General features: G+C 42.8%; 1 protein-coding gene across 3 annotated transcripts; it reads right to left on the bottom strand.

The window, feature by feature from the left end:
- Window positions 1–802: 802 nt before the first annotated feature.
- On the bottom strand, window positions 803–23,197 carry vwf (von Willebrand factor). 3 transcript variants are annotated; one of them, XM_044193684.1, is made up of 53 exons: window positions 22,948–23,197; window positions 22,702–22,753; window positions 22,423–22,566; window positions 22,000–22,102; window positions 21,668–21,876; window positions 21,301–21,422; window positions 18,752–18,974; window positions 18,547–18,669; window positions 18,352–18,463; window positions 18,199–18,245; window positions 17,952–18,088; window positions 17,718–17,856; window positions 17,201–17,301; window positions 16,912–17,107; window positions 16,604–16,819; window positions 16,044–16,290; window positions 15,831–15,925; window positions 15,600–15,751; window positions 15,376–15,479; window positions 15,152–15,290; window positions 14,870–15,004; window positions 13,938–14,084; window positions 13,687–13,827; window positions 12,485–12,583; window positions 12,232–12,388; window positions 11,433–11,600; window positions 11,142–11,277; window positions 10,721–11,030; window positions 9,362–10,502; window positions 9,174–9,278; window positions 8,599–8,742; window positions 8,376–8,519; window positions 8,089–8,253; window positions 7,858–7,904; window positions 7,576–7,753; window positions 7,123–7,364; window positions 6,818–7,007; window positions 6,370–6,711; window positions 6,013–6,251; window positions 5,686–5,788; window positions 5,478–5,549; window positions 4,871–4,975; window positions 4,533–4,738; window positions 4,294–4,443; window positions 4,098–4,214; window positions 3,603–3,783; window positions 3,247–3,287; window positions 3,035–3,151; window positions 2,628–2,726; window positions 1,645–1,773; window positions 1,506–1,545; window positions 1,317–1,414; window positions 803–1,103 (listed from the first exon to the last, which is right to left on the bottom strand). In XM_044193684.1, the coding sequence occupies exons 1-53, from the start codon at window positions 22,951–22,953 to the stop codon at window positions 918–920; spliced, it is 8,541 nt and encodes a 2,846-aa protein (XP_044049619.1). In that variant the 5' UTR covers window positions 22,954–23,197; the 3' UTR covers window positions 803–917. The 3 variants fall into 3 exon arrangements, with proteins under 3 accessions (XP_044049619.1, XP_044049620.1, XP_044049621.1); XM_044193685.1 differs by lacking the exon at window positions 22,702–22,753; XM_044193686.1 differs by lacking the exons at window positions 21,301–21,422; window positions 22,000–22,102; window positions 22,423–22,566; window positions 22,702–22,753; window positions 22,948–23,197 and having other exon boundaries at window positions 21,668–21,872.
- Window positions 23,198–23,482: the final 285 nt, after the last annotated feature.

Genomic DNA, 23,482 nt, shown 5'->3' on the forward strand with positions numbered 1-23,482 from the left:
AAACCCCAAATCATTTAATTAATTAAAATGGAGAGAAGCAACTTTTATTAGCGAACTTTTGCTTTTGTGCAAGTGCAACCACCAAATGTTAAGCATTTTTCAGTAGTGGAGGAAGTATACAGATCCTTTACTTGAGTAAAAGTAAAAATACTGCAGTATAAAAATACTCCATTACAAGTAAAAGCATTGCATTGAAAATGTCACTTAAATAAATGTAGGCCTTTTTAAAGTGTCAAAAGCTAAAGTACTCATAATGTAGGAAAATGCCTCATGTGAGTGTTATACTTATCTATATATTACTTATATATTACTAGATAACAGTTACTGATGCATTAATGTGTAAGTGTTGAAAGTGGTCAAGGTGGGGGGTAATTTGAACTATTTTATATACTGTTGGGTAGTTTAATCTATAAGAGTGCATCATATTTTAAAAGCCCATAATTTGTTTGTCGGTAAAATCTTTATCTGTAAAGTAACTAAAGCTGCCAAATAAATATAGTTCAGTAATAAGTATAATATTTCCCTCAGAACTGTAGTGGACTGGAAGTATAAAGTTGCATGAAATGAAAATAAGTACAAGTACCTCAATGTTGTACTAAAGATTGAGGTAATGTAGTTACATTCCACCACTGTTTTGTTTATGTTAATTTCATTGAAATGTGATAGATTGATGTTTCAAATTTGTTTCAAATTCGTAAGTAATATGAGACACCTGATGAAAAAGAAAATCAGAAAATCTTGTATCACTTTTAAACGATCCATGCATTTCAATAGGAATATTCAATAAAACAGGCAAAAAAAGTAGTGCTTACAGAAACTGGTTTGTTTTATTGTTATCTGTGTTGTTATTTTTTATGAGTACATTTTACTTGAATACACACATACCATCTGCATTTATATACTCTCTCTCTCTCTTTCTAAGTGCAGTGTTTGGACAGACAGTCGCATGCTGTGACAGACAGGACAGTGTGGTGGCTATGAGTGCCATTGGCACACAGAACGGGAACATTGAGAGGCTCCGTCTCCACAGCAGCACAGCACACACACTCCTGCTCCACAGCGGCCCTCTCCAGGGAGTACATGGACTTACTGCGACATTTGCCCTGACAGACAGACAGACAGATGGCAGATGGACAGCACCACAGGGAGAGACAGAAAAGGTGGGATGGTGAGGGACAGTGTTATGATTTCATTGAACTTTGTAGGCTAATCCTAGGGGTTGAAAGTATTAATCATCCTTAAATAAGTGTGTGTGTGTGTGTGTGTGTGTGTGTGTGTGTGTGTGTGTGTGTGTGTGTGTGTGTGTAGTCTCTTACCTCACAGTATTGCAATTCTACCTGGTTCTCTGATTGGCAATCATCCACTTTGATGTAGTTAAGTATTCCCACTGTCCTCCGACACTCTGGCTCCATACCTTCATACACGCACACACTCTTATTAAAATCAGAGTGTCCAGATTTTTCAAAATAGTGTACCAGTCTTGCAGAGGGCACAGCTCTACTTACACAGCTCACAGCAGGTTGTTCCAATTTTGCTGACTTTCCCCTGAAAACAAACAGGAGAGAACATTTTAATACAAATGTGTGGCAGATACAGAAGTGTAGGTGTGAGATGGATAGAGGGCAGTTTGTGTAACGGTCATACCCCCTGGTCCAGGCAAGCTTGGCGGTTAAAAGGAGGGCAGGTGGTCACTCTGGTCTGCAGGACAATATCTCCTTTACTGTTTACACCACAGGTATACAGGTTGCAACCGTCCTCGCTAGTGGTGTTCACCTGGAGGGAGAGAGGCATACATACAGTATTTTTGTCCATCCCTACGGCTTAAAAGCCGTTCTCTCCATTTTGAAATGCAATACAGTATACGAATGAAGACAAATATTATAGGACCATGTCTGTTTTTTTATTTTGGCAACAGTACCCTATTGATCCAAGGAATAAGTATGGTATAGTATAGTATACAGTAATATAACATAGTATAGTATAACATAACAGTATGGAATAATATAGTAGTGTAATATAGTATAGAATAGTATAACATACTATCGCACAGTATAGTATATAATAATAAAATATAGTATAGCATAGTAAAGTATAGTATAGCATAGCATAGCATAGCATAGGATAGTATAGTATCATATAGTGTAGTACAGTAAAGTATAGAATAATATATTGAAGTACAGTACAGTTTTGTATAGTAGAGATTATTATAGTATAGTATAGCATTGTATAATGAAGTATAGTATAGTGTGGTAAAGAATTGCATAGTATACATAAGTATAGCATAGTATAGTTGAGTATAGCATAGTTTAGTTTGGTATAGTATAGCATAACATAGTACATCATTACACAGAACAGTATTTTATAGTATAGTATAACAGTGTGGTATAGTGTAGTGTAGTGTAGTGTGGTAAAGCATAGCATAGTATAATATGTTACAGTATAGTATAGCATTGCAGAGTATAGTGTGGTGCTGAAACCAGCTGGATGATGTATATAATCATCATCATCATCATCATCATCATTATGAAGTTTTCTTGCAACAGTAAATGAGTGCTACAGTATGTCTGCATTCTTTGTGTGTGACAGGGTTCATGAGCAAGGAATCGTCTTTTCTGAAAAGCACCTACCGGCAGACTGATCAGTTTTCCATCTGGCTTTTGCATGAAGCAGGCAGTGGGAACACATTGACCACAGCAAGCATCTTCCTCCTTCTGCAGAGTGTATCCCTGAAAACATTGTGGTTAGTACTGAATGTTAGTTCATATAGGAAGACATCAGGACTGTAAACACAAAGACGTACATTTTCCTGGAGCCTTTTGTGCAAATAAATAATTCACTACTTACCACTGTGAATGGAGTGAATCATGGGAAACAATGTGGCCACAATTTAATGATGAGCAGGGAGGGAATGTGGTCAGTGGAATAGAGACTCTTTGATGAAAATGATGGGCGTTTGAATTTATTGGTTAGTCATGATGATGATGATGACAAATGATAATGGTGATAATAAAAAAAATGACGGGATGATGGTTACCATGGGGCAAGTGGGACAGCTGATTCTTCTGCAGGACAGTCTGTATTTCCGCACAGCACCATCCTCCACCATACACTCACAGTGTGTACACACATCCACCATCAGCCTCTCCCCTGCCTGCACAAACACACACAGATCCAGATGGAGCACTGAAAGCACCATTCAAAATGTTCAAATATGAAACAAGAGTGCTGCTTTTCTGAATGACTTACTCCTATCACAGTGTGGTTGAGGACACAGGCATCCATAGGAGCTGTAGAAAGAAAATCACAAATATTGTATTGCCTGCATTACACAATATATTAAAGCCCAGGCTTTGTCAGGTCAGATCAGGATAACCAGCTCTGGGATGACACCAATATGAGAGAGTCATCTGCTGGACAGACACTGCAACTGCAACTTGGTATGTAAACAGTGTGTGTGCGATATCATTAAAGGGAAAGTTAGTGGAGTGAAAGCTTGACGATTCAGACATTTGAAATCGTGCCTGCTAGTTGAAGGCGGTCTCCTAACTCATTTTCTGCCTATATTTTCCTATGTGTGTAATTGTGTATGTATGTGTGTTTACCGCAGTGGCAGCGGGGGCAGCAATCCTGGGTGTCACAACGTAACTCTGTTCCCAGCGGGCAGGACGGAACGTTCATCCCAGAGCAGCTGACGTTTGTTGCAGAGATGAACACGTCGTCTTTCACTTTCACACACTGATGTAACACACACTTTTCATGTGGAGACCGCCATACATCTCCCACCTATAAACAGACAGATATGAGATTAAAATCAACTAAGAGAGAAACAGCTGCATCGACAATATACATTTGTCTTTTTTTCTGCACATACAGCCAGAAATTTATTGCCTGAGCAGAGTGATTGTTATTTAAAAAACACATTAACTTGTGTATAAAATTCTACAGATTCTACTGTGGGAGAAAAAATACATTTGTCATAACCAAAGCAGTGGGGTTTGCCATGCAGGTCGCTACATTGACAATTACAGGAAAAGGATAACAACTAAGAATGGTTTGCCTATATTATTTAGGCATGTATGATTTCTCTACACACATACATGTCTGAGGCTTCCCCCAATCAGTGTGTCCCCTCGCATCTCTCCCACTGACTCCACACAGCTGGTTGGTGTGCACTTTCCACAGCATTCTCCTGTTGATGGAGTGTATGTGGAGCCCTGAAATATATAAGAAATTAATGGTTATAGACGCATAATGCAAATGTGTATGTTTGGTGTTTTTGTGTGTGTGTCTTACCCGAGGGCAGGTTCGATCACACACAGGCGGGGTACACTGAGCAATGTGCAGCGACGTGTCTTTGTCCTGTAGCTCGGTGCAACTGCACTTCTCGCACCCTTTCTCCCATTGGCTCCCCACTGGGTGAACCACGCCACCAACCACACACACCTGGAGAGACACACAATAAGAAAACAGGATAGTTTAACCAGTAACAGCACAAACATTTATGCAACTGATGCATCCAAACACACACTCACCTCGTCTGGCAGGCAGTGGGTTTCTGTGCAGCCACAGTCGTTGGTAGAGGAGGATGTGACAAACCCAGCAGGGCAGGCGTGGGTGGAGTTCTGGCAGTTGCACCCACATTCGAACACGTCACAGCACTTTGTCTTTTTCACTGACAGCTGGCGATGTGCGGGACAAGCGGGGGGAGCTTGAAGAGGGCACTCTTCCCTTTTGCAGACTGAGAGGGAAAAGAGATGAAAAGAAACATGTAAAAAGAGATCACGTGGATGTGCGCTCTGTTTCATGTCTGTGTGTGTGTGCCAGAGCAAAGCAGAGCTCGAACATCACAGAGACTGTGTAAATGGCCTACCGCACTCATGTATAGGCTGACATTCCCCAGGGTTTTTCAGAACCACAGTCTGACCATCCTCACAGCGGGGCACTTCAGGCAGGTCACAACTCACCAGATCACACACTGAAAAATCACAGAGTGAGACAGTTTGTTGCTGTTGGATAGGATATACACTCTGTGATGCAAGTGCCTGATAAATACAGAGCACTGAAAAATGTTTATCCAGATCTAATTAGCTTTAATGTTTTTTTCAATATTAAGGAGGTAGAGGTTTATTAATTTGTCAATGCCAAAAAATCAACTTTTACATTTAATTTTGTTGCATTAGGGCTCTGATGTTTGAGCAATATATTCTGTTGTTCAGCACCAACCTTCCAATATCTATACATATCTAAGATATCAGACATTAGTTTCACACACACACACACACACACACACACACACACACACACACACACACACACACACACACACACATGCACACACACACACACACACACACACACACAGTGCTTAAACTGTACACTAACTGGTCTGTTCTTCCCACTCTCATTCGATGAGGCTATTGTAATATTGAATGTGAAAATAGAAACATTGTAATGACACATAGTTTTTTTTTACATACCACACTCAAACTCTGGGCAGCATTTAGACTCTCTCTTCTCCCTCAGTATCTCACAGGGTCCACACACTGGAGCTGTAGATGATTAATTGTTAAATTGTTACATCTAAACCCATAATGTAACAGTGGTAATATAATTCATGTTTTAGCAAAAACAGATAAAAGATACTACTGTGAGAGCATACGAAGCAGTAACAGAAGGGGTGCTTGCCTTTGATGTCATTGCAGGGCCGGGCAGTGCAGTTGATGTGTTGTTGGTCCAAACACATGCAAATTAAACATGGGTTCTCATCTGGTACCCAACTCTGCAGATACTGTACAAACAAATAAAAGCATGTTAATTCTTTAGTGCAGTATTTGGTTATATTAGAGCTAAACACTAGAGGGAGCTCACAGCACACTTTAATTGCGAACACTTCAATGGTTGCCCCATCTAATTCTATTAGCATGTGTTTCTTTAATTAAGAAGTTGATTTAGATTTTGCATCATTCCCTCACACATTCAGTCATATTTTTCTTGTCTTCTCATGTGTCTCACCATATATGTGTGTCCATGATGGTCTACACACTGCCTGCATGCTTCTGGTGATACACACCGTCCGTGATGCAAAACCGTCCCTCCAGTACAGAAACAGCCCTCAGTAGGTGTGTCCATACAGGAGGACTCGTTACCCCTGGCAACCGACCAGTCGCCTGGCAACGTCTGTATGCTACCACAGTCCTCTACACACCCTGTCCGACATGCATCATACTCCATGGAGCTGGGGCACCGTAATGCTGTAACACAGAGATCAGGCTAAAGTTTAAGTTTTGGCTCAGATTGGGTCTTAAAACGTGCCCACTGCAGCAAGTAAAATGAAACATATACACATCCACACATCAAAAACTGACTTACGGCAGAGGTGGGGGCTCCTCCAGTCCACGCACACACCTCTCTGTCTACAGAGGCGTGCGTAGGCAGAAATGAGCTCGCACACATCTGACTCCTCACATGCCTGCTCCTCACACTTGGCAAGGAACACCTGAACAGGAATGTGCGCATGGCACGGTTCAAACACCTCAGATCGCAGGGCCTGACATCCCATCGCTGCTCCAGACACACACAATGCTCTCCGCTTTGGCAGACACACACTGTCATCTACAGCTACAGTCCAGTCCGAGATGAAGGCTGGCTGGTCAGTGGTCGAGCTGCCATTACGGAGAGAAAGGACGTTAAACTTTTCTTCCCCACAGGCACCTGGAAGAAAGATATAGAGAGAACAGAGGTCAGAAGCAAATAAAGAGAGACAAACAGGGATGACTCTTTTTACAGTTTTGAATAAATGGATCTGTATTTATATTACCGCAGAGTCCAGCAGTTTGGCCAGTGGTGGAGGAGCTGAGCAGTGTGATGGTAAACTCATTGCTCTGAGGAGTAAAAGTCAGGACATAGCCGTGGTCTGACTTAAGCTGCAGCATCACTCCTCCATAACGCACCAACTCTATGCCAGCGTACCGCCATGGCAGTGCAAGTTCTTCCCGATCAATCACTGCCTGCTCAAACAAACACATATACACACAGTTAGTAAATAACCCTTTATAGACTCACACATAATGATCAATTTTTGTGTCAGTGCAGGTATCCTGACCAGCAACACACGTAACTTACCGTCATATCATCCTTCAGCAGCAGTCTATGCGTTCCATGGATCACCTCCATGGCTTTCATGCAGACCTGGTTGTAATTCGCTGAGTCCTGACAAGGTCCACTGTGGAGTTTGACCTCTGACCCTTCACTGATGCCTCTGCTGACAGTGAGAAGTGCGTAGGAGCACAAACCCTCCCCATCCAGCCTAAGCGCCAAGCCGTCAAACCTCACCACATGATTGGTGGAGCTGCCCATACACATGCCTGTCAACACAAACCAGGCAGGAAGAAGAGAGTGTTTGCACAGGAGCCAGAAACATGTGATCTGTTAATAGTCAGTATAAATAGACTGGAATGCAAGCCTCCAGCATTCATTGTTAACAGCCCAAGTGGGAAATGATGTGCACTTAATATAGACAGGCTAAATATGATGCTAGAAACTTCAGTAGCTATTTCATCCTTTTGATGTACATACAAGGGCATTCCCAGTGGCAGCCACAGGTCTCCTGGACTCTGACAGGTGGCATGTTGTTTCTGCAGGCTGGCGGCTCCAGTCTGTCACAGCTGACTTTGTGGTTCTGTACCGTCACTGCCCCACTGGGATGGCACAGAAGAGAGTGGCAGCCGTCCTCCAGTAGCCATGACTCACCAGGCTGAAACACATTAACAGAGAGATACACAATTTATTAGTGATGCTGTAATAGCTGTAAAAGGTGGCTGCTGTAACTTCTATTCAACCTCAGCAGACATTACTCACCTTTCTCTCATTTCCATTATCATCAACACACAGTCCTGGTGGACCAGCTGCAAAGCAAATCATAATAATAACAATCATTATCATCATTATGATTAATTATCACCATCATCATAAATGTATTATTATTGAAACTATACTAAAGAACAGATTTATTTCTTAGAATTAATCATTTTTACTGTATGTGTGTGTGTGTGTGTGTGTGTGTGTGTGTGTGTGTGTGTCTGTAAGCACCTCTGCAGATTCTCTCTGTGTAGCCATGGTCCAGAGTCAGCAACATCAGCAACTGATCCATGCTGTTCAAGTGCAGAGAGTTGTCTTGGTTGCCATGGTGACCAAGCACACTAAGCTCACTCCTGTCATAGCCTGGTCCCACCCCGATGGGGAACACTGACACACCTGAGGGAGGAGACTTTTATCAGTGAAACTACAGCAGATCTGTGACAGAAGAAGATGGAGGATGGAAAAATGCCAACTGAATTTTGAACTGAGGTTAATCATGTCAGTGGTGACTTAATTACCTGCTGCCAGTGCCTCATTAGCTGCTTCTTTGACATCATCAGCTGATTTGTCAGTCACCAGCATCACCACAGCCTTGGCTACACCGACTCTTCCACCACTGACTGGCGAGATGGCTGTCTGCACAGCGAATCGCAGCGCAGAGCCTGCAGAAAGATAGGACAGTGAGCCTGTGTGTGAGTGTGTGTCTGCTTTAATGTGTTTCCACACATTGGTGTCCAATACCTAGTGCAGGGGCAGCGGTGGTCCTTCTCGGCATGCTCTCCACCAGGTTCAGAAGGTGGGATTTGCTCTGTTCATCCCCCCAGGTGAGCTCTGCTGTGTTGGTGTCTCCATACTGAACCACACTCACCTGAGTGCCATTCAGCCCTGCACACATAAACAAGGAGTTTAATCACTGTATCTTAATGCCATGTAAAAATCCTAAAAATGTTCTCAAGCTCACCTTTGAAACGACATGTTAGCTGCAACTGAAATGTTTTCTTTACTCTGTGTTCCTAACTTGTTTCCCACTATCTAAATAAATGACTAGAAAACACTGGGATACCACACAACACTTACTTAGTAATTATCTAAATTGCTGTTGCTAAATACATTTTTGACCCTTAAGGCATACACTTTGAAATTATTTGGAAACACCACTCCCAGCTCCAGGTAATTATCAAAATTGAATCAGAGCATTCTTTTCCCAAGGCGTATCTGTCTCAGGCAGAACTAATAAAAATACTACACATCAGTAAATTACAATGCACATTACATTAAAAATGTAGTAGGGTATTTAGGGGCTGGGTCACACCTACCTATGTCAGCATTATTGATGAAAGCTTTCACAAATGTCTTCATGTCCTCAATCTGCTCTCCAGCCTTCAACAGGAACAGCACATCCACAGGCTTCTTACATGGCACTGTGCAAAGATATGCTCACAAATTAATATAGGCTAAGGACTCCTTGTGGACTAAATGATTGAAATTAGTGTGTCTTCTGTACCTGAGGGTGGTAGGCTGGAGAGCGTTGGGAGGACCAGGGGTGGCAGTGTAGGAGAGCGGGGCCTGACTGTGGTGTGTGTGATATTGACTACACGATGGACCAGGGTCGTCAGACGGTTGTAGTCATCAACCATCAGCGGGCGCTGAGGGGAGCTGAATGGTAGCAAGTCAATCTCACGTACTTTTGGTCCAACGCCAATGGGATACACGTGCGTGTGGGTGCTCGTAGATGGCGGGCGTGTCACTGTGTCAGTAGGTGGATTTTCTGTCACAAGGAAGACCAGCTGTGGAGGGGTGGGACCATGTGAAGACTGGACTGTAGCCATTTCTTGAAAAGTCGTAGTGACAGCTGAACCTGTGTTCGTCTTATTTCCACCCCTCCAATGAATCTCCCTCAGTCTTTGCAGCAGCTGGGTCCTCTGCCGCCTCAGCTCCCACCGACTGATCTCCACAGTGACCGTTACTGAGTACTGGATCACAGTGATACGAATTAACTCCTCCTCCTCTATCAGCTGTGAGATAACTTCCTCCAGGAAGTGGAGCGACTTGTTAAAGTTGACCTCACCAACTGAATCAGAGCCTTCCAGGATGAATGTCACATCCTTGGCGGGAGAGATGGAAGATGGCGATGTGGTGATGGACGTAGGGGTGGTGGAGAGGTGGTGTGTGGGGTTGGGCTCCAAACGAGGAGCCAAGGTTGTGGTGGTCACGATCTGGCGAGTTTTACCTAGAGTGGTCTTTGGCGTTGGAGGTTTTGCCACCTCGGGCTCCATCCCCAAGGTGCAGAGATAATCTGTCAGCTCTAACAGACGATCAGGCAGCTCACCTGTGCTACTAAGCACATAGGCCCTGTTTTCTGGGTTAGCCTTGGTGATGTCATTAATCTGCCCCATGTTTACCCCAGGACCCAATGCCACTGTCAGGGTGGTGATGGCTTTCTTGCGGAGCATCTTGGTGATGGCACGGACGGGGCGAGGGTTGGCACTAGCGGTCAAGATGATGGCAACACGGCCAGCATTCTCACGCTTGTTCTTGTCATAGATGTTGATAACGAGATACTTGACAGCCTCATCCAAGAAGGCTGCATCTCCTCCTGTGTAATGCAGATCATGCACGGTCTTCTTAAATAACCACTTCTGAACCTACAGGTATAAATGAGGGAGAAAAACAGGAAGATCAAGTAACCGGGTGTAGACCTTTACTATGACATTCAGTTTCTGTGAGTCAGCAAAGCAGCTTATTTCTGAACTAAATTTGATCAATGAAGTATTATTCTACAGAATGCTTAATGCAGCACTGCATATTTGTGCAAGAATACACGCTTTGCTGTGTCACGCATATACAATATATGTCTATCTACCTGCAGGTCATATGTTTTGACTCCAGAGTGGTAAAGCAGCACTGTGGCTCGAGTGTGAGCTGAGCCCATGCGGAATCGTTCAACCACTCCCAGTATAAACTCTTTGGTTGCCTGAAATTCGTCTTCGTTCAGGGCTTCTGAACCATCCAATAGGAATGCCAGATCCATGGCGCGGTCACATGTGTCCTCAGGCATCAAGGTGGTGAAGGGAAGGGTCGTGAAGGTGGCATAGGCAGGTGTTGGTGTGGGAGTGGTGAACATGGTGAAGGAGGTGCAAACTTCACAGCTCAGGGTGTTGTTGTCACAGTGACTTCAGAAAAGAAAAACAAAGCATTTTAAATGTGCAAATAATCTTTTCAAAGCATTAATTACAAATCCAAAATATCCAGACTTGTTGCTAAGTGTTCTGATGCAGCAGTACCATATCTTGCAGTGGTCGGGGTCATTGTGGTTCAGGATGACCTTGTTGCCATGGGAGATTCTCTGACCCTCATGGATACACACCTTACACTGAGAGGGATCTACACAACGCATGGCCACCTCATCCAGCAGTTGGCCTAAGAAAAACAAGGTTAAAGTTAAACTCACCCACACTATTTGAATGTATATACAAGAATGTATCCAATTATATGTATTGTACTGTATTTAGAGATTGCATGTGCAAATATTTTGTGTTTGAGAGTGTTGTATGTCCAGTGAGTATTTTTGGCACCTGGGGGGCAGTAGGCATGGCAACCTTCCACACATGTGAGCGAACAGTGGAGGGGATCTGGGTGCTGGCAGGTGATTGGACAGGCAGGGCCACAAGTATTATACCTCCACTGGCATAACTCCTCCCCTAAACCTGGGCTCTTGGGGTTCAACTCCTCACAGCTCATGGCTAAGGAAACAAAAGTTCAACAGAAGACAAAATTTGGCCTCTGCGTTTGACCAATCCTGACTATATCGGTCTCTTTCGTCAAGATAAATATGATCTGTGACCTGTATAATAAACTATTCAGAAATGCAGAGAGTAAAGTACATTTTTTCAACTCTACCATTAAAGCTAGGGTAGGTAAAGTTGGAGAAACTACCAATTGACAGCTAGATCATCCAACTGAAAAAATCCCACCCCCCTTTCAGGCCTCCCTCCACAGCCACTCCCCCAAAACACAGTTTCATGCGCAGTGAGTGAACAGGCAGAGTGTGTGCAGGTAGGCAGGTAAGTAGGTAGGTCAGTAGATAGGCAGGTAGACCAGCCAATCATTTCCTCTTTTTATTACTTTAATTTTTATTGTTTTCAACTCAATATAAATATAACAAAAAATGCTTCTGAAAAACATAACACTAGCTACACTAGCTTTAAGAGTAGTTTAAAAAGGAGCAGAGGTGCACGGGAGATGACTTGTGTTTCAGACAGAATTCTTTAATTATTATTATTATATATTGAGAGACACTGTCTGTTTGTGTGTGTATTTCAGCCAGAAAATAACATGTTGCAATAACATCATACAGAATTTCTTCACACTCACGGCAAAGATCATTGGATCTCCAGCTGATGGATACACCCCTCTCTGAACAGGCCTGAGCATAGGCCGCAATGACATCACAGAAACACGCACAGTCGCCCACTGATGGACAAGAGCATGCTGCCTCCACACACATCTCTACATATGGCTGTGCTTCCACCTAGAGACATACAAGAATAGGTTAAGAGAGGACCAAGTGCATGAACCTAACAATGCATGTGGTGTCATGGTATATCAAGTGTGTAATTACACTTACCTGGCTGTTGCATTCTTTAAAGAGAGGACCAGTGATCACACGACACGACTGCTCAACTGTTACCAACTTGACAATGTTGTCGCTGCAAGGAGCGGGTATCTATACACACAAGGCCACAAACAAACTTAGTGTGACAGTGTTTATCTCTTTCTTAATGTACTGTAGAATGTCTTAGTTATTAGTTAGTCACACATCATGCATACTTTACATGATGATGCAAATAATTTTCCAAATCATGATCTCAAACCTTCCAGGCAACCACTGTTAGTATGGTACCAAAGTCAACAGTCACAGACTTGCCTGAGGTAGGTAATCCATCACACTAAACATGTAGTCAGCTTCATTTGTTATCAAATCATTGACAGCCCACCTGGTATACTTATAACTTGCCCACAAACAACAAAAAGTCTATGGTCCTAAGTGCTCCAGATCTGGACCATGTATGGAACCTTACTCTATATAGCCACATCTAAGTCATATTAACAGATCTGGCCGTAAATTTTCCTTCACAGGCCCAGACACGGTATAGCACTAGGGCTGTGTATTGGCAAGAATCTGGAGAGACGATACGTATCATGATATAGGGGTTAGATTCAATATATTGCGATACTGTAAGCAAGGTGATATATTCTGATTTTCGGGGGGAATCTGCATTTGTATTTATCACAGTCCCTGTAACATCATACATCATAGCACTACTTTGTGTGCAATCCGAGCAAAGGAAAGATATGTGCTCAAGTCTATCAATATTTTCTTAAACCCCTACTTACCTTTACCAGTTTTTCAGGCTGTACTGAATTTCACAGCAGATCCTTAACTCTACTACAAGACAGGTCTCAATACATTTCTAATGTGTGTCTATGGGATGCAATACATTTTTTGTTTAATAGTTTGAAACATGTAAAACTTCCAGCGACAATTTCTTGGGTACAATGAAAACTGTTCACAGTGAAGATTGTTGCTTATCCAGTGTAACATTGTGTCTGGAAAGACATGCTGCAGTTAAATCTTGAAAATAAATAATGTAATGAATTTTTAAATGCTGTGAGCAATATAAACAAAATTTCATTCACCTCCACTGTATCATAGTGGGGGAGAAATCTCAGAGATGGATATAAATAATATAAAACCAAAGCTAGGGAGAAAATACGCTATTTTGTAATTTGAGCAAACCAACCCTTTAATGTAAGAGTGGACTTTACCTGTGTTACATCAGCACAGCTGGGAAGAACCTTCCAGGAGTTCCCAAAGTGTGAGAAGTCCACCTCCAGCTGGTTATTACTGCTCATCAAGTCGTTGTTAACGTTCCCATCAAAATTACCACACAGACCGCACACCCGGTTCTACACACAATAAAATGTATGCAACAACAAGGACATGTTTAATATAAAATAATGTAAATAAAATAAACAAGGATAAATCAGTCAAAAGTAATGTTATAATACATTAGTACCCTGTATGCGGCTGAGATGTGAACCAGGAGGCGAGTTCCCTTGTCCCAGCTGAGGGAAATGTGTTTCCCGAGCAGCAGAGTGTAAAATTGACCAGATTGCACAATCTCCACCTGTGAGCCTTGTACTACCGGCCGCTTCATCTTCACCTGCAAGAGAGAAAGATGGATGCATATGGGATACTCACAGGTCAAGTCTGAAAAGTTACAAGACTGAGTCAGATTGTCAGACTGTAAAGCAGAGTATAAGTTATGAATGTGTCAGACATCTGACAGAGAGGTCGACCTTTAGTTCTGTGTGATGAAGTTTGCTGCTTTACAAATTGCAATTCTTTTATGGTTTATATTCAAATTTTATGCAAAAGGCATCACTTGCTCACAAGTGAATAATCAGATAAGGAGCTCAAGTTGTGCACATGCTCATTGGCGCATAGCTACTATGCATGTACAGTACATATACATACCTAAATTACAAACATACTGTTTCATGAAAGACAACTACAGCGCAGAGTCTTATGTGAAGCCGAATTTAGTCAAAGATCTGTGTTCACAGTTACGTTCAGGTACATCACCATTAGCTATAGAAACAGGCAGGTTTAAGGGTCTCTGCAAACAAAGTCCATTTCATGTTTTATTGATTATTATACAATAAGGGCTACATGTTTTAATAAAATGTTCTTCATTTCTGATGATTCCTTCTGGTTGCATGATTATAAAAAACTTGAGTTGCGTTTTAGGAAGGAAACCTTTATTGTGACATCTTATTTGTCAAGCTTGTTGCAATGTAATGTTATATGTAAGTTATGTTCCATGTCTCACATTTTTTTTCACCACTGCAACTATATTTTTATTGTCTTTTAAATCCATTACCTACACGTGCGTATGTGAGTTGGTACTGTACAATATGGGTATGTGTGTGTTTGTGAGTGTGTTACCTCTCCATGTTGCATTACAATCAACCCTCCCTGGTAGAAGATCGTGATAGCTTTTGCACAGTGATGTCCCACAATTCCACAGGCTTCATTCTCCACCAGCACTCTGAATGAACCCTCTTCTCCGTTACACATATCCTATTGATAGTGAAAGTAGAAGAAGACAAAAGTAGGAAAAGGATAGAGAGATTAAATTAAATGAATGCATATAGCATTTTTCAGTTTTCACGCCAGTGTACTGTGCAATCCACCCTGGAAATCTTTTTGGATCTCTCTGTCTCTTACCTGGACCAGGACATATTGGCAGAGGCCAGGGAAGGAATATTTGAGGCCATCAAAACTGATGTAATGCCCCTCCCCCACAGTGCTGCACACACCATCACACACCTTCTCTGTGCAGCGCCACTTCCTGTTCTCACACACACTGTGAAACACATCGAGAAAGCCTGTTAAGCAAGTACAGTGCAGGTACTCCCCTTCAGAACCATGTATGCAAACAATCATTTCACCAGGTGTTGCAGTCCACAGAGATGGTCTGTCCTGATGCATATGGCCTGTTGTTATGGTAACAGGGACACTGTTCTGGTGCAATGCAGTCTCTGCGATGACGTACCTGAAATCAATCCGCTACTTAATCAGCATGATCAATTTTAGATGTTTGGTGCTTTATCTACATCACACACACACACACACACACACACACACACACATACAAAGATAACACACCACCTACTGTGCCAGGTGGACAGAGGCAGCCAGGGATGCAGGCGAGACTGACACAGGGCAGATCCAGATTCTGGCAGGTTCTGGCACACTCCAGGCCTTTTTCTCCTGCATCACACTCTGCACGGACGAGTGGAGGAGGGCACTGCGCTGACCGGCGCTCTGCATGCACAAAAACAAACACTAATATGAAGTTGGGTTACATGAAGTTAGTTAATGCTGTAAAATACTGAAATTGTACCTCTGGATGGTGCCAGGTCATCGTCATTAAAGAGGTCAGACAGTAAAGTGCTAATTTCAGGGGAGCTGCAGCGCATGGACCCATTCTCACAGTAGCTACACACACAAGCAAAGAAAAAACACACAAACATTGAAAGTTTATCTATGAAATGCAATGTCTATTAGCATATTATAATTAGTATTATTTTGAGTATCCACATGCACAGTCACTGACCAGATGCTGTTGTGATCTGCATAGATGTCATTTGGCTGGTAGAGCTGTCCATCATGCAGGCAAGTGCACAGGTTGGCTGTCACACATTCTCCAGAGTCGCTCAGGTACTTTCCCGCAGGACAAAAACAGCCCTCCTCACACACCCTCTCCCCCTCACAGCCTGCCTCAGCCCCAGACAGAGCACGGCACGTCCGGTCACACACACTCCCACAGGCCTCATACACCTGGCCTCCAGTGCACTCCAGCTCTGACAAAATCAAATCAGGGGAGGGTTAGGGATCGATTCTCAGTTAAGCTGTGTACCCACTTAACTGTCCCTGGAATTGTGATAGCTTTTTGTTGCTTGTAATGACTGTTGTTATTCATATTCAGATTTGTATGTGGTGCTGATGTCTTGATCTTCACCTACTTAAAGTTATGGCTTACCCAGATTATTATTGACTTTTGCATTTGCTCTGCAATGCTGTCTTTTGTCTAAAAATGGAATTAAATGTTTTTATGTTTACTAGTGTGTGTGCATATGAATGATCACATGTTAGTTAGTTCAGTGTGAGAGTTACCGCAGAGTGAGGGAGACCTCCAGTTGAGCAGCACTCCTCTGGCAGCGCAGGCAGCTGCATAGGCAGACAGAGCAGAGCAGAGGCACTTCTCACCGTCCACACACGCACACACATCGTAACGACAGAACTGCTGGAACGGACCCGGGTTCACCAGGAAGTGGCATGGACTGAACACGTCTGCCATCATCACCGAACATGCCTCTTCTGCAAAATGCACTAAAAGAGGAAGGAGGATTAAAGGTAAATTTTTTTGTATTTTTTGTGTTGATGTGTGTATGTGTGCACATACTGTATATGGGTGTATATACCTCTTTTGGGGTTATTGGCACACGGGTCAGTCTCGTATTTGTGGGTGGATTCACAGTCTTCGTTGATCCTCCATGATTGGCCAAACACCTGCGGACCCGCCTCAACCAGACCAGATCCAGACAAGAAGTCATCACCTTGGTTACCATTGTAGTTACCACAGAGACCACAAGTCTTCCCCGCCCATTGTGGTCCCAGCTGGGGAGGTGGACAGAATTCAGAAATTGTTTGCTTTTTACATACTACTATTACCAAAAAATACCTTTATCCATTATTCCATAATTGTTGTACCTTTAAAAGCACGCGGCCCCGCCCATCCCAGTCCAGACGAAGGTCATCTCCAAACATTACACGTACAGAAGACTGAACAGATCTCTGGATATGCAGACGGCCTGTAAAATTGCATACACAGGGAACTGATTAGCTGAATTTAATATATAGGTTGATGTAAACAATTGAAGCAATAAATAACAGTCTTTCCAGTGATTAACATTATTGTGCTGATAATCATGATCACAAAATTGACCAATCTCAAGATATCAGGTCAACAAAGATATTCAAATGGATTCATATTTATTTGATGTTTAGATGCTGATGTCTTTTATGTTTTCAGGATGGAAACAGTTTCTTTTTGTTGTTGCTTTGAGCCCATGTGTTGTCCTCTTCAACACATAATTAGTGTAGTTATTATTTTCTCTCATAAACTTCAGGCTTTATTGTCAGTATAATACTATATACAGTACAGTGTAATATGCTTAGAGGGACTGTAAAATGTAGATCTTATCACAATTCTGCCAACGTGGCATACCATGATGCATTGGGGTCTGGATGTCCATGCTGTTGACAGAGACAATTCCTCCATGCTTCAGCTTCACTGTCATGTCTTCCAGAGAGGGCAGGCTGAGCGTCACTGAGCGTGTGCACACAGCATCCTGATCATCTGCACACTGAAACACAATACCAACAGGCAAAATACTGTAGATAACAAGCAGAGCGAGTGGCAGGAAGAGAAGAGCACCCCCCCCCCAAAAAAAATGTTTACCTGTACGTTCTCAATAATGACAGAAAACCCGCTATCTGTGCAGTCTCTTGCCAGCAGATACTGACAGTGACCAATGAAGGTGAAGAACTTGTTGTCAAAGGTCTTGAAGTGAGACTGGCCCACTACCAAGCACTCACCTACACACAGACCACAGAGACATAACGCCAGAAATGAGCAACCCAGGACTTTATTTTACCAGTAGAATGTGTAAGCCAGTGCATTGACTACTACTGTACATCTCTCTCACCAGGACAGCCTTCATTGGTGCATTCCCAGGAACCGTGACGGCACACACTGCAGGAAAGAAACAATTTAGTGAGGAAGCATTGTATTTCTTATATAGCAGTACTTCTCTATCTGTGTATTTATACATGTTTCTGTATGCATGTTGCTCTCTCACCAGGTGTTGCAGTCCTGAGAGATAGTGGCTCCTGGAGGGAAATGCCGTCCCATGTGCACACAGGAACACTGAGATACCTCCACACAGCGATTACCATCCAAAACCTTACCCACTGAAAAACAAACACACCATGTTACCACTACTAGTAACAGAGCGAAAGAGAGAAAGAGGGAGATATAGTGAGTGGGAGGTTACCAGGGCATGAACAGCCATCCACGCACTCTTCTTTGCAGACCTCCTGGATGTTGAGACTATGGCAGGTTGTAGAGCAAGACTTGGTGCATTCACTGTACTGCATCCCAATTGGACACTTGGGAACTGAACACACAAACACACATATTTACAATATTAATGTAACTTCATAGCTTGCAACTTCCTTCTTATTGACTGACAAACTTACAGCACTGGCTCTCCTCCAGCCAGCCACGAAGAAGTATCCCATGGGCATGGCACGTGCGAGCGTACTCCAACAGGATTGGACAGTAACAGTCTTCAGTCCCGTCTCTCTGGTCACAGTGACACGCCTCCTCCTGACACAGCAACAGGAACGCCTCAGGAGAGACCAGGTGGGCACAGTGTAGAAACACACTAGACGTCTGCAACACACTGCAGCTGGACAAAATCTACGCCAACACACACACACATGCAAAATTAAGTTAAAGTGAGCGATGTGGTTAAATAAAGCAGAATTCCATTACATGAGGCAAAAGAAAATAGTTATTTACATATTAGTTGGTGAAGTTAATTTTTGTTTGCTTTTAGTGGTTACAGGTTTTGGTAACTGAAACAAACTTTAACAAGACCCCAGTTGTCTGTGACTGAAAACGTTAGTATTCATGAGCTGTCATGTCTTGTCAGCTCATGTAAATAACAGCAACAGTTGAAATTATACAACAAAATACTCAGATATATCGGTGAAGATATCTTTAGCTTTTAAATTAATATTCTCACTTAGTCAGACTTTGGGAGTTATTGCATGAAGCTCAGTTACACACTGAAAGAGCATCCATTTCCTTCTCTATAGACAGAGATGCAGGAAATATATAAGACTTGCAGTTAGTGAAGGAGATGCTGATGACATCTGGTGGTTTCAACTAACATCTAATTTTTACTGTTCTCTCATATGTGAGTGTTCCTGTGGAACAAAATGTTCTTGCTAAAACGGGCTGATTTTTTTCATATCAGTCCACCCACAAAGACTGCAGTATACACATTACAGAACTGAAACCCACACCTGAAACCCACACCAGATCTGTTTGCTTACCAGCTGTTCCTTTTTAATGAGATTGAGGTCTCTTCCCCATTGGAGCGTTAAGGCTTTAAGTATTAAGATTTTTGATTAAAGATTATGAAATTGTGCTGCTTCTTTAAATAAAAGGTTTTATATTATGAAGAGAAATTTCTGTCCATTTTCAGATTGTTTGCCGGTATGTAAAATGTAATAACAACCTTATAGAAGTTCCGAACACATGTATTTCACATGTATATCAACTCAAACAAGGCTGCGGACCCCGATGGAGTTAGCCCCGGGTTGCTAAAGGCCTGTGCCCCCCAGCTATGTGGAGTCCTTCAACATGTCTTCAACCTGAGTCTTCAAAGGGTCCCTGTTCTGTGGAAGACATCTTGCCTCGTTCCTGTGCCGAAGACGCCGCTTCCCAGTGGTTTCAAGGACTACAGACCGGTGGCACTGACCTCCCACATAATGAAGACCCTGGAGAGACTGGTGCTGGAGCAGCTGCGGCCCATGGTCAGACCCCTCCTGGACCCCCTTCAGTTCGCCTACCAGCCCCGGCTTGGAGTTGAGGATGCCATCATCCTCCTGCTGAACCGCATCCACACCCACCTGGACAAGCCGGCAAGCACGGTGAGGATCATGTTTTTTGACCTCTCCAGTGCTTTCAACACCATCCGGCCAGCCCTGCTGGGAGAGAAGCTGGCAGCGATGCAGGTGGATGCCCCCCTTGTGTCCTGGATTGTGGACTACCTGACTGGCAGACCACAGCACATGCGCCTGCAGCACTGTGTGTCAGACAGCGTGGCCACCAACACTGGGGCCCCTCAGGGGACTGTCCTCTCTCCCTTCCTCTTCACCATCTACACCACGTACTTCAGCTACCACACAGAGTCCTGCCACCTTCAGAAATTTTCTGATGTCTCTGCTGTGGTGGGATGTATCAGCGGTGATAGGAGTCTGAGTACAGGGCTGTGGTGGGTAACTTTGTCTCATGGTGTGAGCAGAACCATCTGCAGCTCAATGCGACAAAGTCTAAGGAGCTGGTTGTGGATCTACGGAGGGCCAAAGCACCGGTGACCCCGGTTTCCATCCATCCTACATGCCATCTTGGACAGTGTCTCCCATCCGCTCCATGACGTGCTGGTCAAACAAAGGAGTACCGCCACAGGAAGTCCTTCCTGCCTGTGGCCATCAAACTCTTTAACTCCTCCCTCTAAGTGTCAGTCTATATGACCCTAAGTCATTAAACTGGACATTGATCATTACATCTCTGCAATACTTGACATATGGAAATATTCTGTGTAATACTCCCGTGCAATATTTTAGTTAAAAAATTCCCTATTTATTGATATTGATATTACTCATACCTCTATTACTGCTGTGCAATATCCTTTGTCTCATTAAAACCTTAATAAGCTACACTTAACTTGACAGTTCATGCACTATTACCTCATACCATATTATTATCATCAACCGGTAAACCCACTTGGTACTTCACACTTATTTTATTTTATACTTATATCCACTTGGTACTTAATTTATTTTCAGACCTGTATTATAGTGTATTATATTTTTTGCTTCTCTTACTTCTATTCCTGTGTGCACTGACGTTTAGGCGAGCTGCTGTAACAAAAGAGTTTCCCCTCGGGGATCAATAAAGTATTTCTGATTCTGATATTTGTCCACATGTACGTGTGTGTAAAGTGTCCTCTCACCCCTGAAGTCTGTTTTGTGCTGTTACAGGATTGGCTGGGATTTGAGACACGTCGACATGACTGATCGGCCCCCTTCACTGCCCATGAATTTGCAAAGTCATAACTGTCCTCTGTTAGGAATCCTGAAAACACACAAACGGGTTGACAGATTTCTCCTTAATCTCATCCTACCACAACTGTTTCTCTTGCTTACTTTTACCTTGTTATCTTTTCCTGTACTGAGTTGCTACTCTTCCTGTTGCTAAGTGCTGGTGACTCAAATCATTTCCTAGATTCCAGTAAAAATGAAGACTCCCAAGTTCCTCTTTCAAACATTCACATACAGATACAGACTTCTGACTCTACCCTTTTGCCCACATGATCTTACCTTCTTGAGCTGTATATTCATCATCTGATACAGAGTTGAAGTTGCCACAAAGGCCACATGTGTGGTTGGCATGGTGTTTGGTCAGTATCAAGGCAATATTGGCTGCAATATCAATGGTAACAGTGAAGCCAAATTCCTCACTCCAGAGTTTATAAAAGCCGAGCTCTGAGCCCACAAACACAGCGTGAGATGCATAGGGCAGAGATAGTCTACAAAAAAAGAAGACACACATCAAGTTTCGCCATAATTAAACTGTGGGGTGATTTTGCAACAAGTCAACATGAATACACACATAATTGATGATTTTTGCACGACAACTTAAATTACTCAACCTTTTTTCTCCTTGTGAGAGTCGTCCGTCTACAGACAAGTGCAGCTCAAAGGCGTCTCCCAGAAACAGAGTGACTCCAGTTCTTTTGCCACTGACAAAATCACCTGCGGATTGAACACAACATGTATTTTACTTCTCATACACATCAAATCTTTGACTAACAAAAACAGTCTGAAATAACAACGATGATCTTTGAATCTTCAGAAAATTAAAAAGGGAAGATAAATGAGTAACCTATTTAAAATGTCTCATATACAGTACTCCTAAAGTACATACACTGTTTTAACACACACATTCCATTGAGAATCAAACCCATGGCAGTGGCTATGCACAAGCCGCTGAATTATACTGGATGAGCATCAGATGCTATTAAGATTTCAAATCTGTTTTTCATTCTTTATTGAATTGTCTGAGTGTGAGTCACCCAGCAGTGTGAAGGAGCGATGGTTGCAGTCTCCAGCCAGTAGGTAGCTGCAGTCTCCAGGAAACTCATATAATACCCCATCAAACGTGTGAACGTAGTGTCGTCCGAACAGACTGCATCTCCCTGTCATTGCTGACACGCAAGCTGGACACACCCAAAATACACCAAAATGCAATTGAAGGTAGATCTTATATGAAATATTTCACATATTAATAGTTTATAAGACTTTTGAGTGCAAAGACCAAAAAGCATTTGGACATGCTCTGATGTCAAACTCACCTGTCAAATGCAGGAGAACCCAAATTTCTCGCAAATACCTCCTCATACACACCTGAAACACACACATACATATATATATATATATATATATATATATGTATATATATATATGTATACATATATATGCTCTCCATTATCATCACCTGTAACATCATCATCACCATCATCCTCTAATGTCTAAATATCACATTACTCTGTGTACTGTGCACAGCTTGTTTCAAAACCCCCTTTCTCCAGTTCTCTTACCTCCATAGCTCCAGACTCAGTTAATCCACAGAGTTGCACAGAAAAGGCAACACAATCAGAGAATCCAAATGTTGCACTTTTAGACCTCACACAGTCAAGGCATAATGACACAGTGATGGTCTGTGTCAAACATAGGCTAAACTGAGAAGAGGGTCAAACACTTTGTCGCACATACAGACACTCAACCACCCCAAAAGCTCTATTTTATAGCAAAGAACATACCCCCGCCCAGCTGTCATTGGCTTTCCCTTAAAGCCTCCCCTCGCCAGGTTATGTCAAAAAGGGCAGAATATCATTCTGTCCACAACTCTGTGCCTGCAGACTGACACCATCAAACACACTGAGCAGGACAATACCAGGATATGCCCACTGATCGCCTGGCTGAGTGATTGGTCTACACACACGTATCTGTATCGGCGCCAACCCAAACAATTCTTGTGGAAAACACACTTACTGGAGATATCTCACGCAATAACACTGCTTTGGTGGTGCCAAATGCACAAACACATGACTAAGCTGCGCCAAACTTACACAC

The sequence above is a fragment of the Siniperca chuatsi genome, linkage group LG4 (assembly GCF_020085105.1).
Source record: "Siniperca chuatsi isolate FFG_IHB_CAS linkage group LG4, ASM2008510v1, whole genome shotgun sequence".
Classification (NCBI taxonomy): domain Eukaryota; kingdom Metazoa; phylum Chordata; class Actinopteri; order Centrarchiformes; family Sinipercidae; genus Siniperca; species Siniperca chuatsi.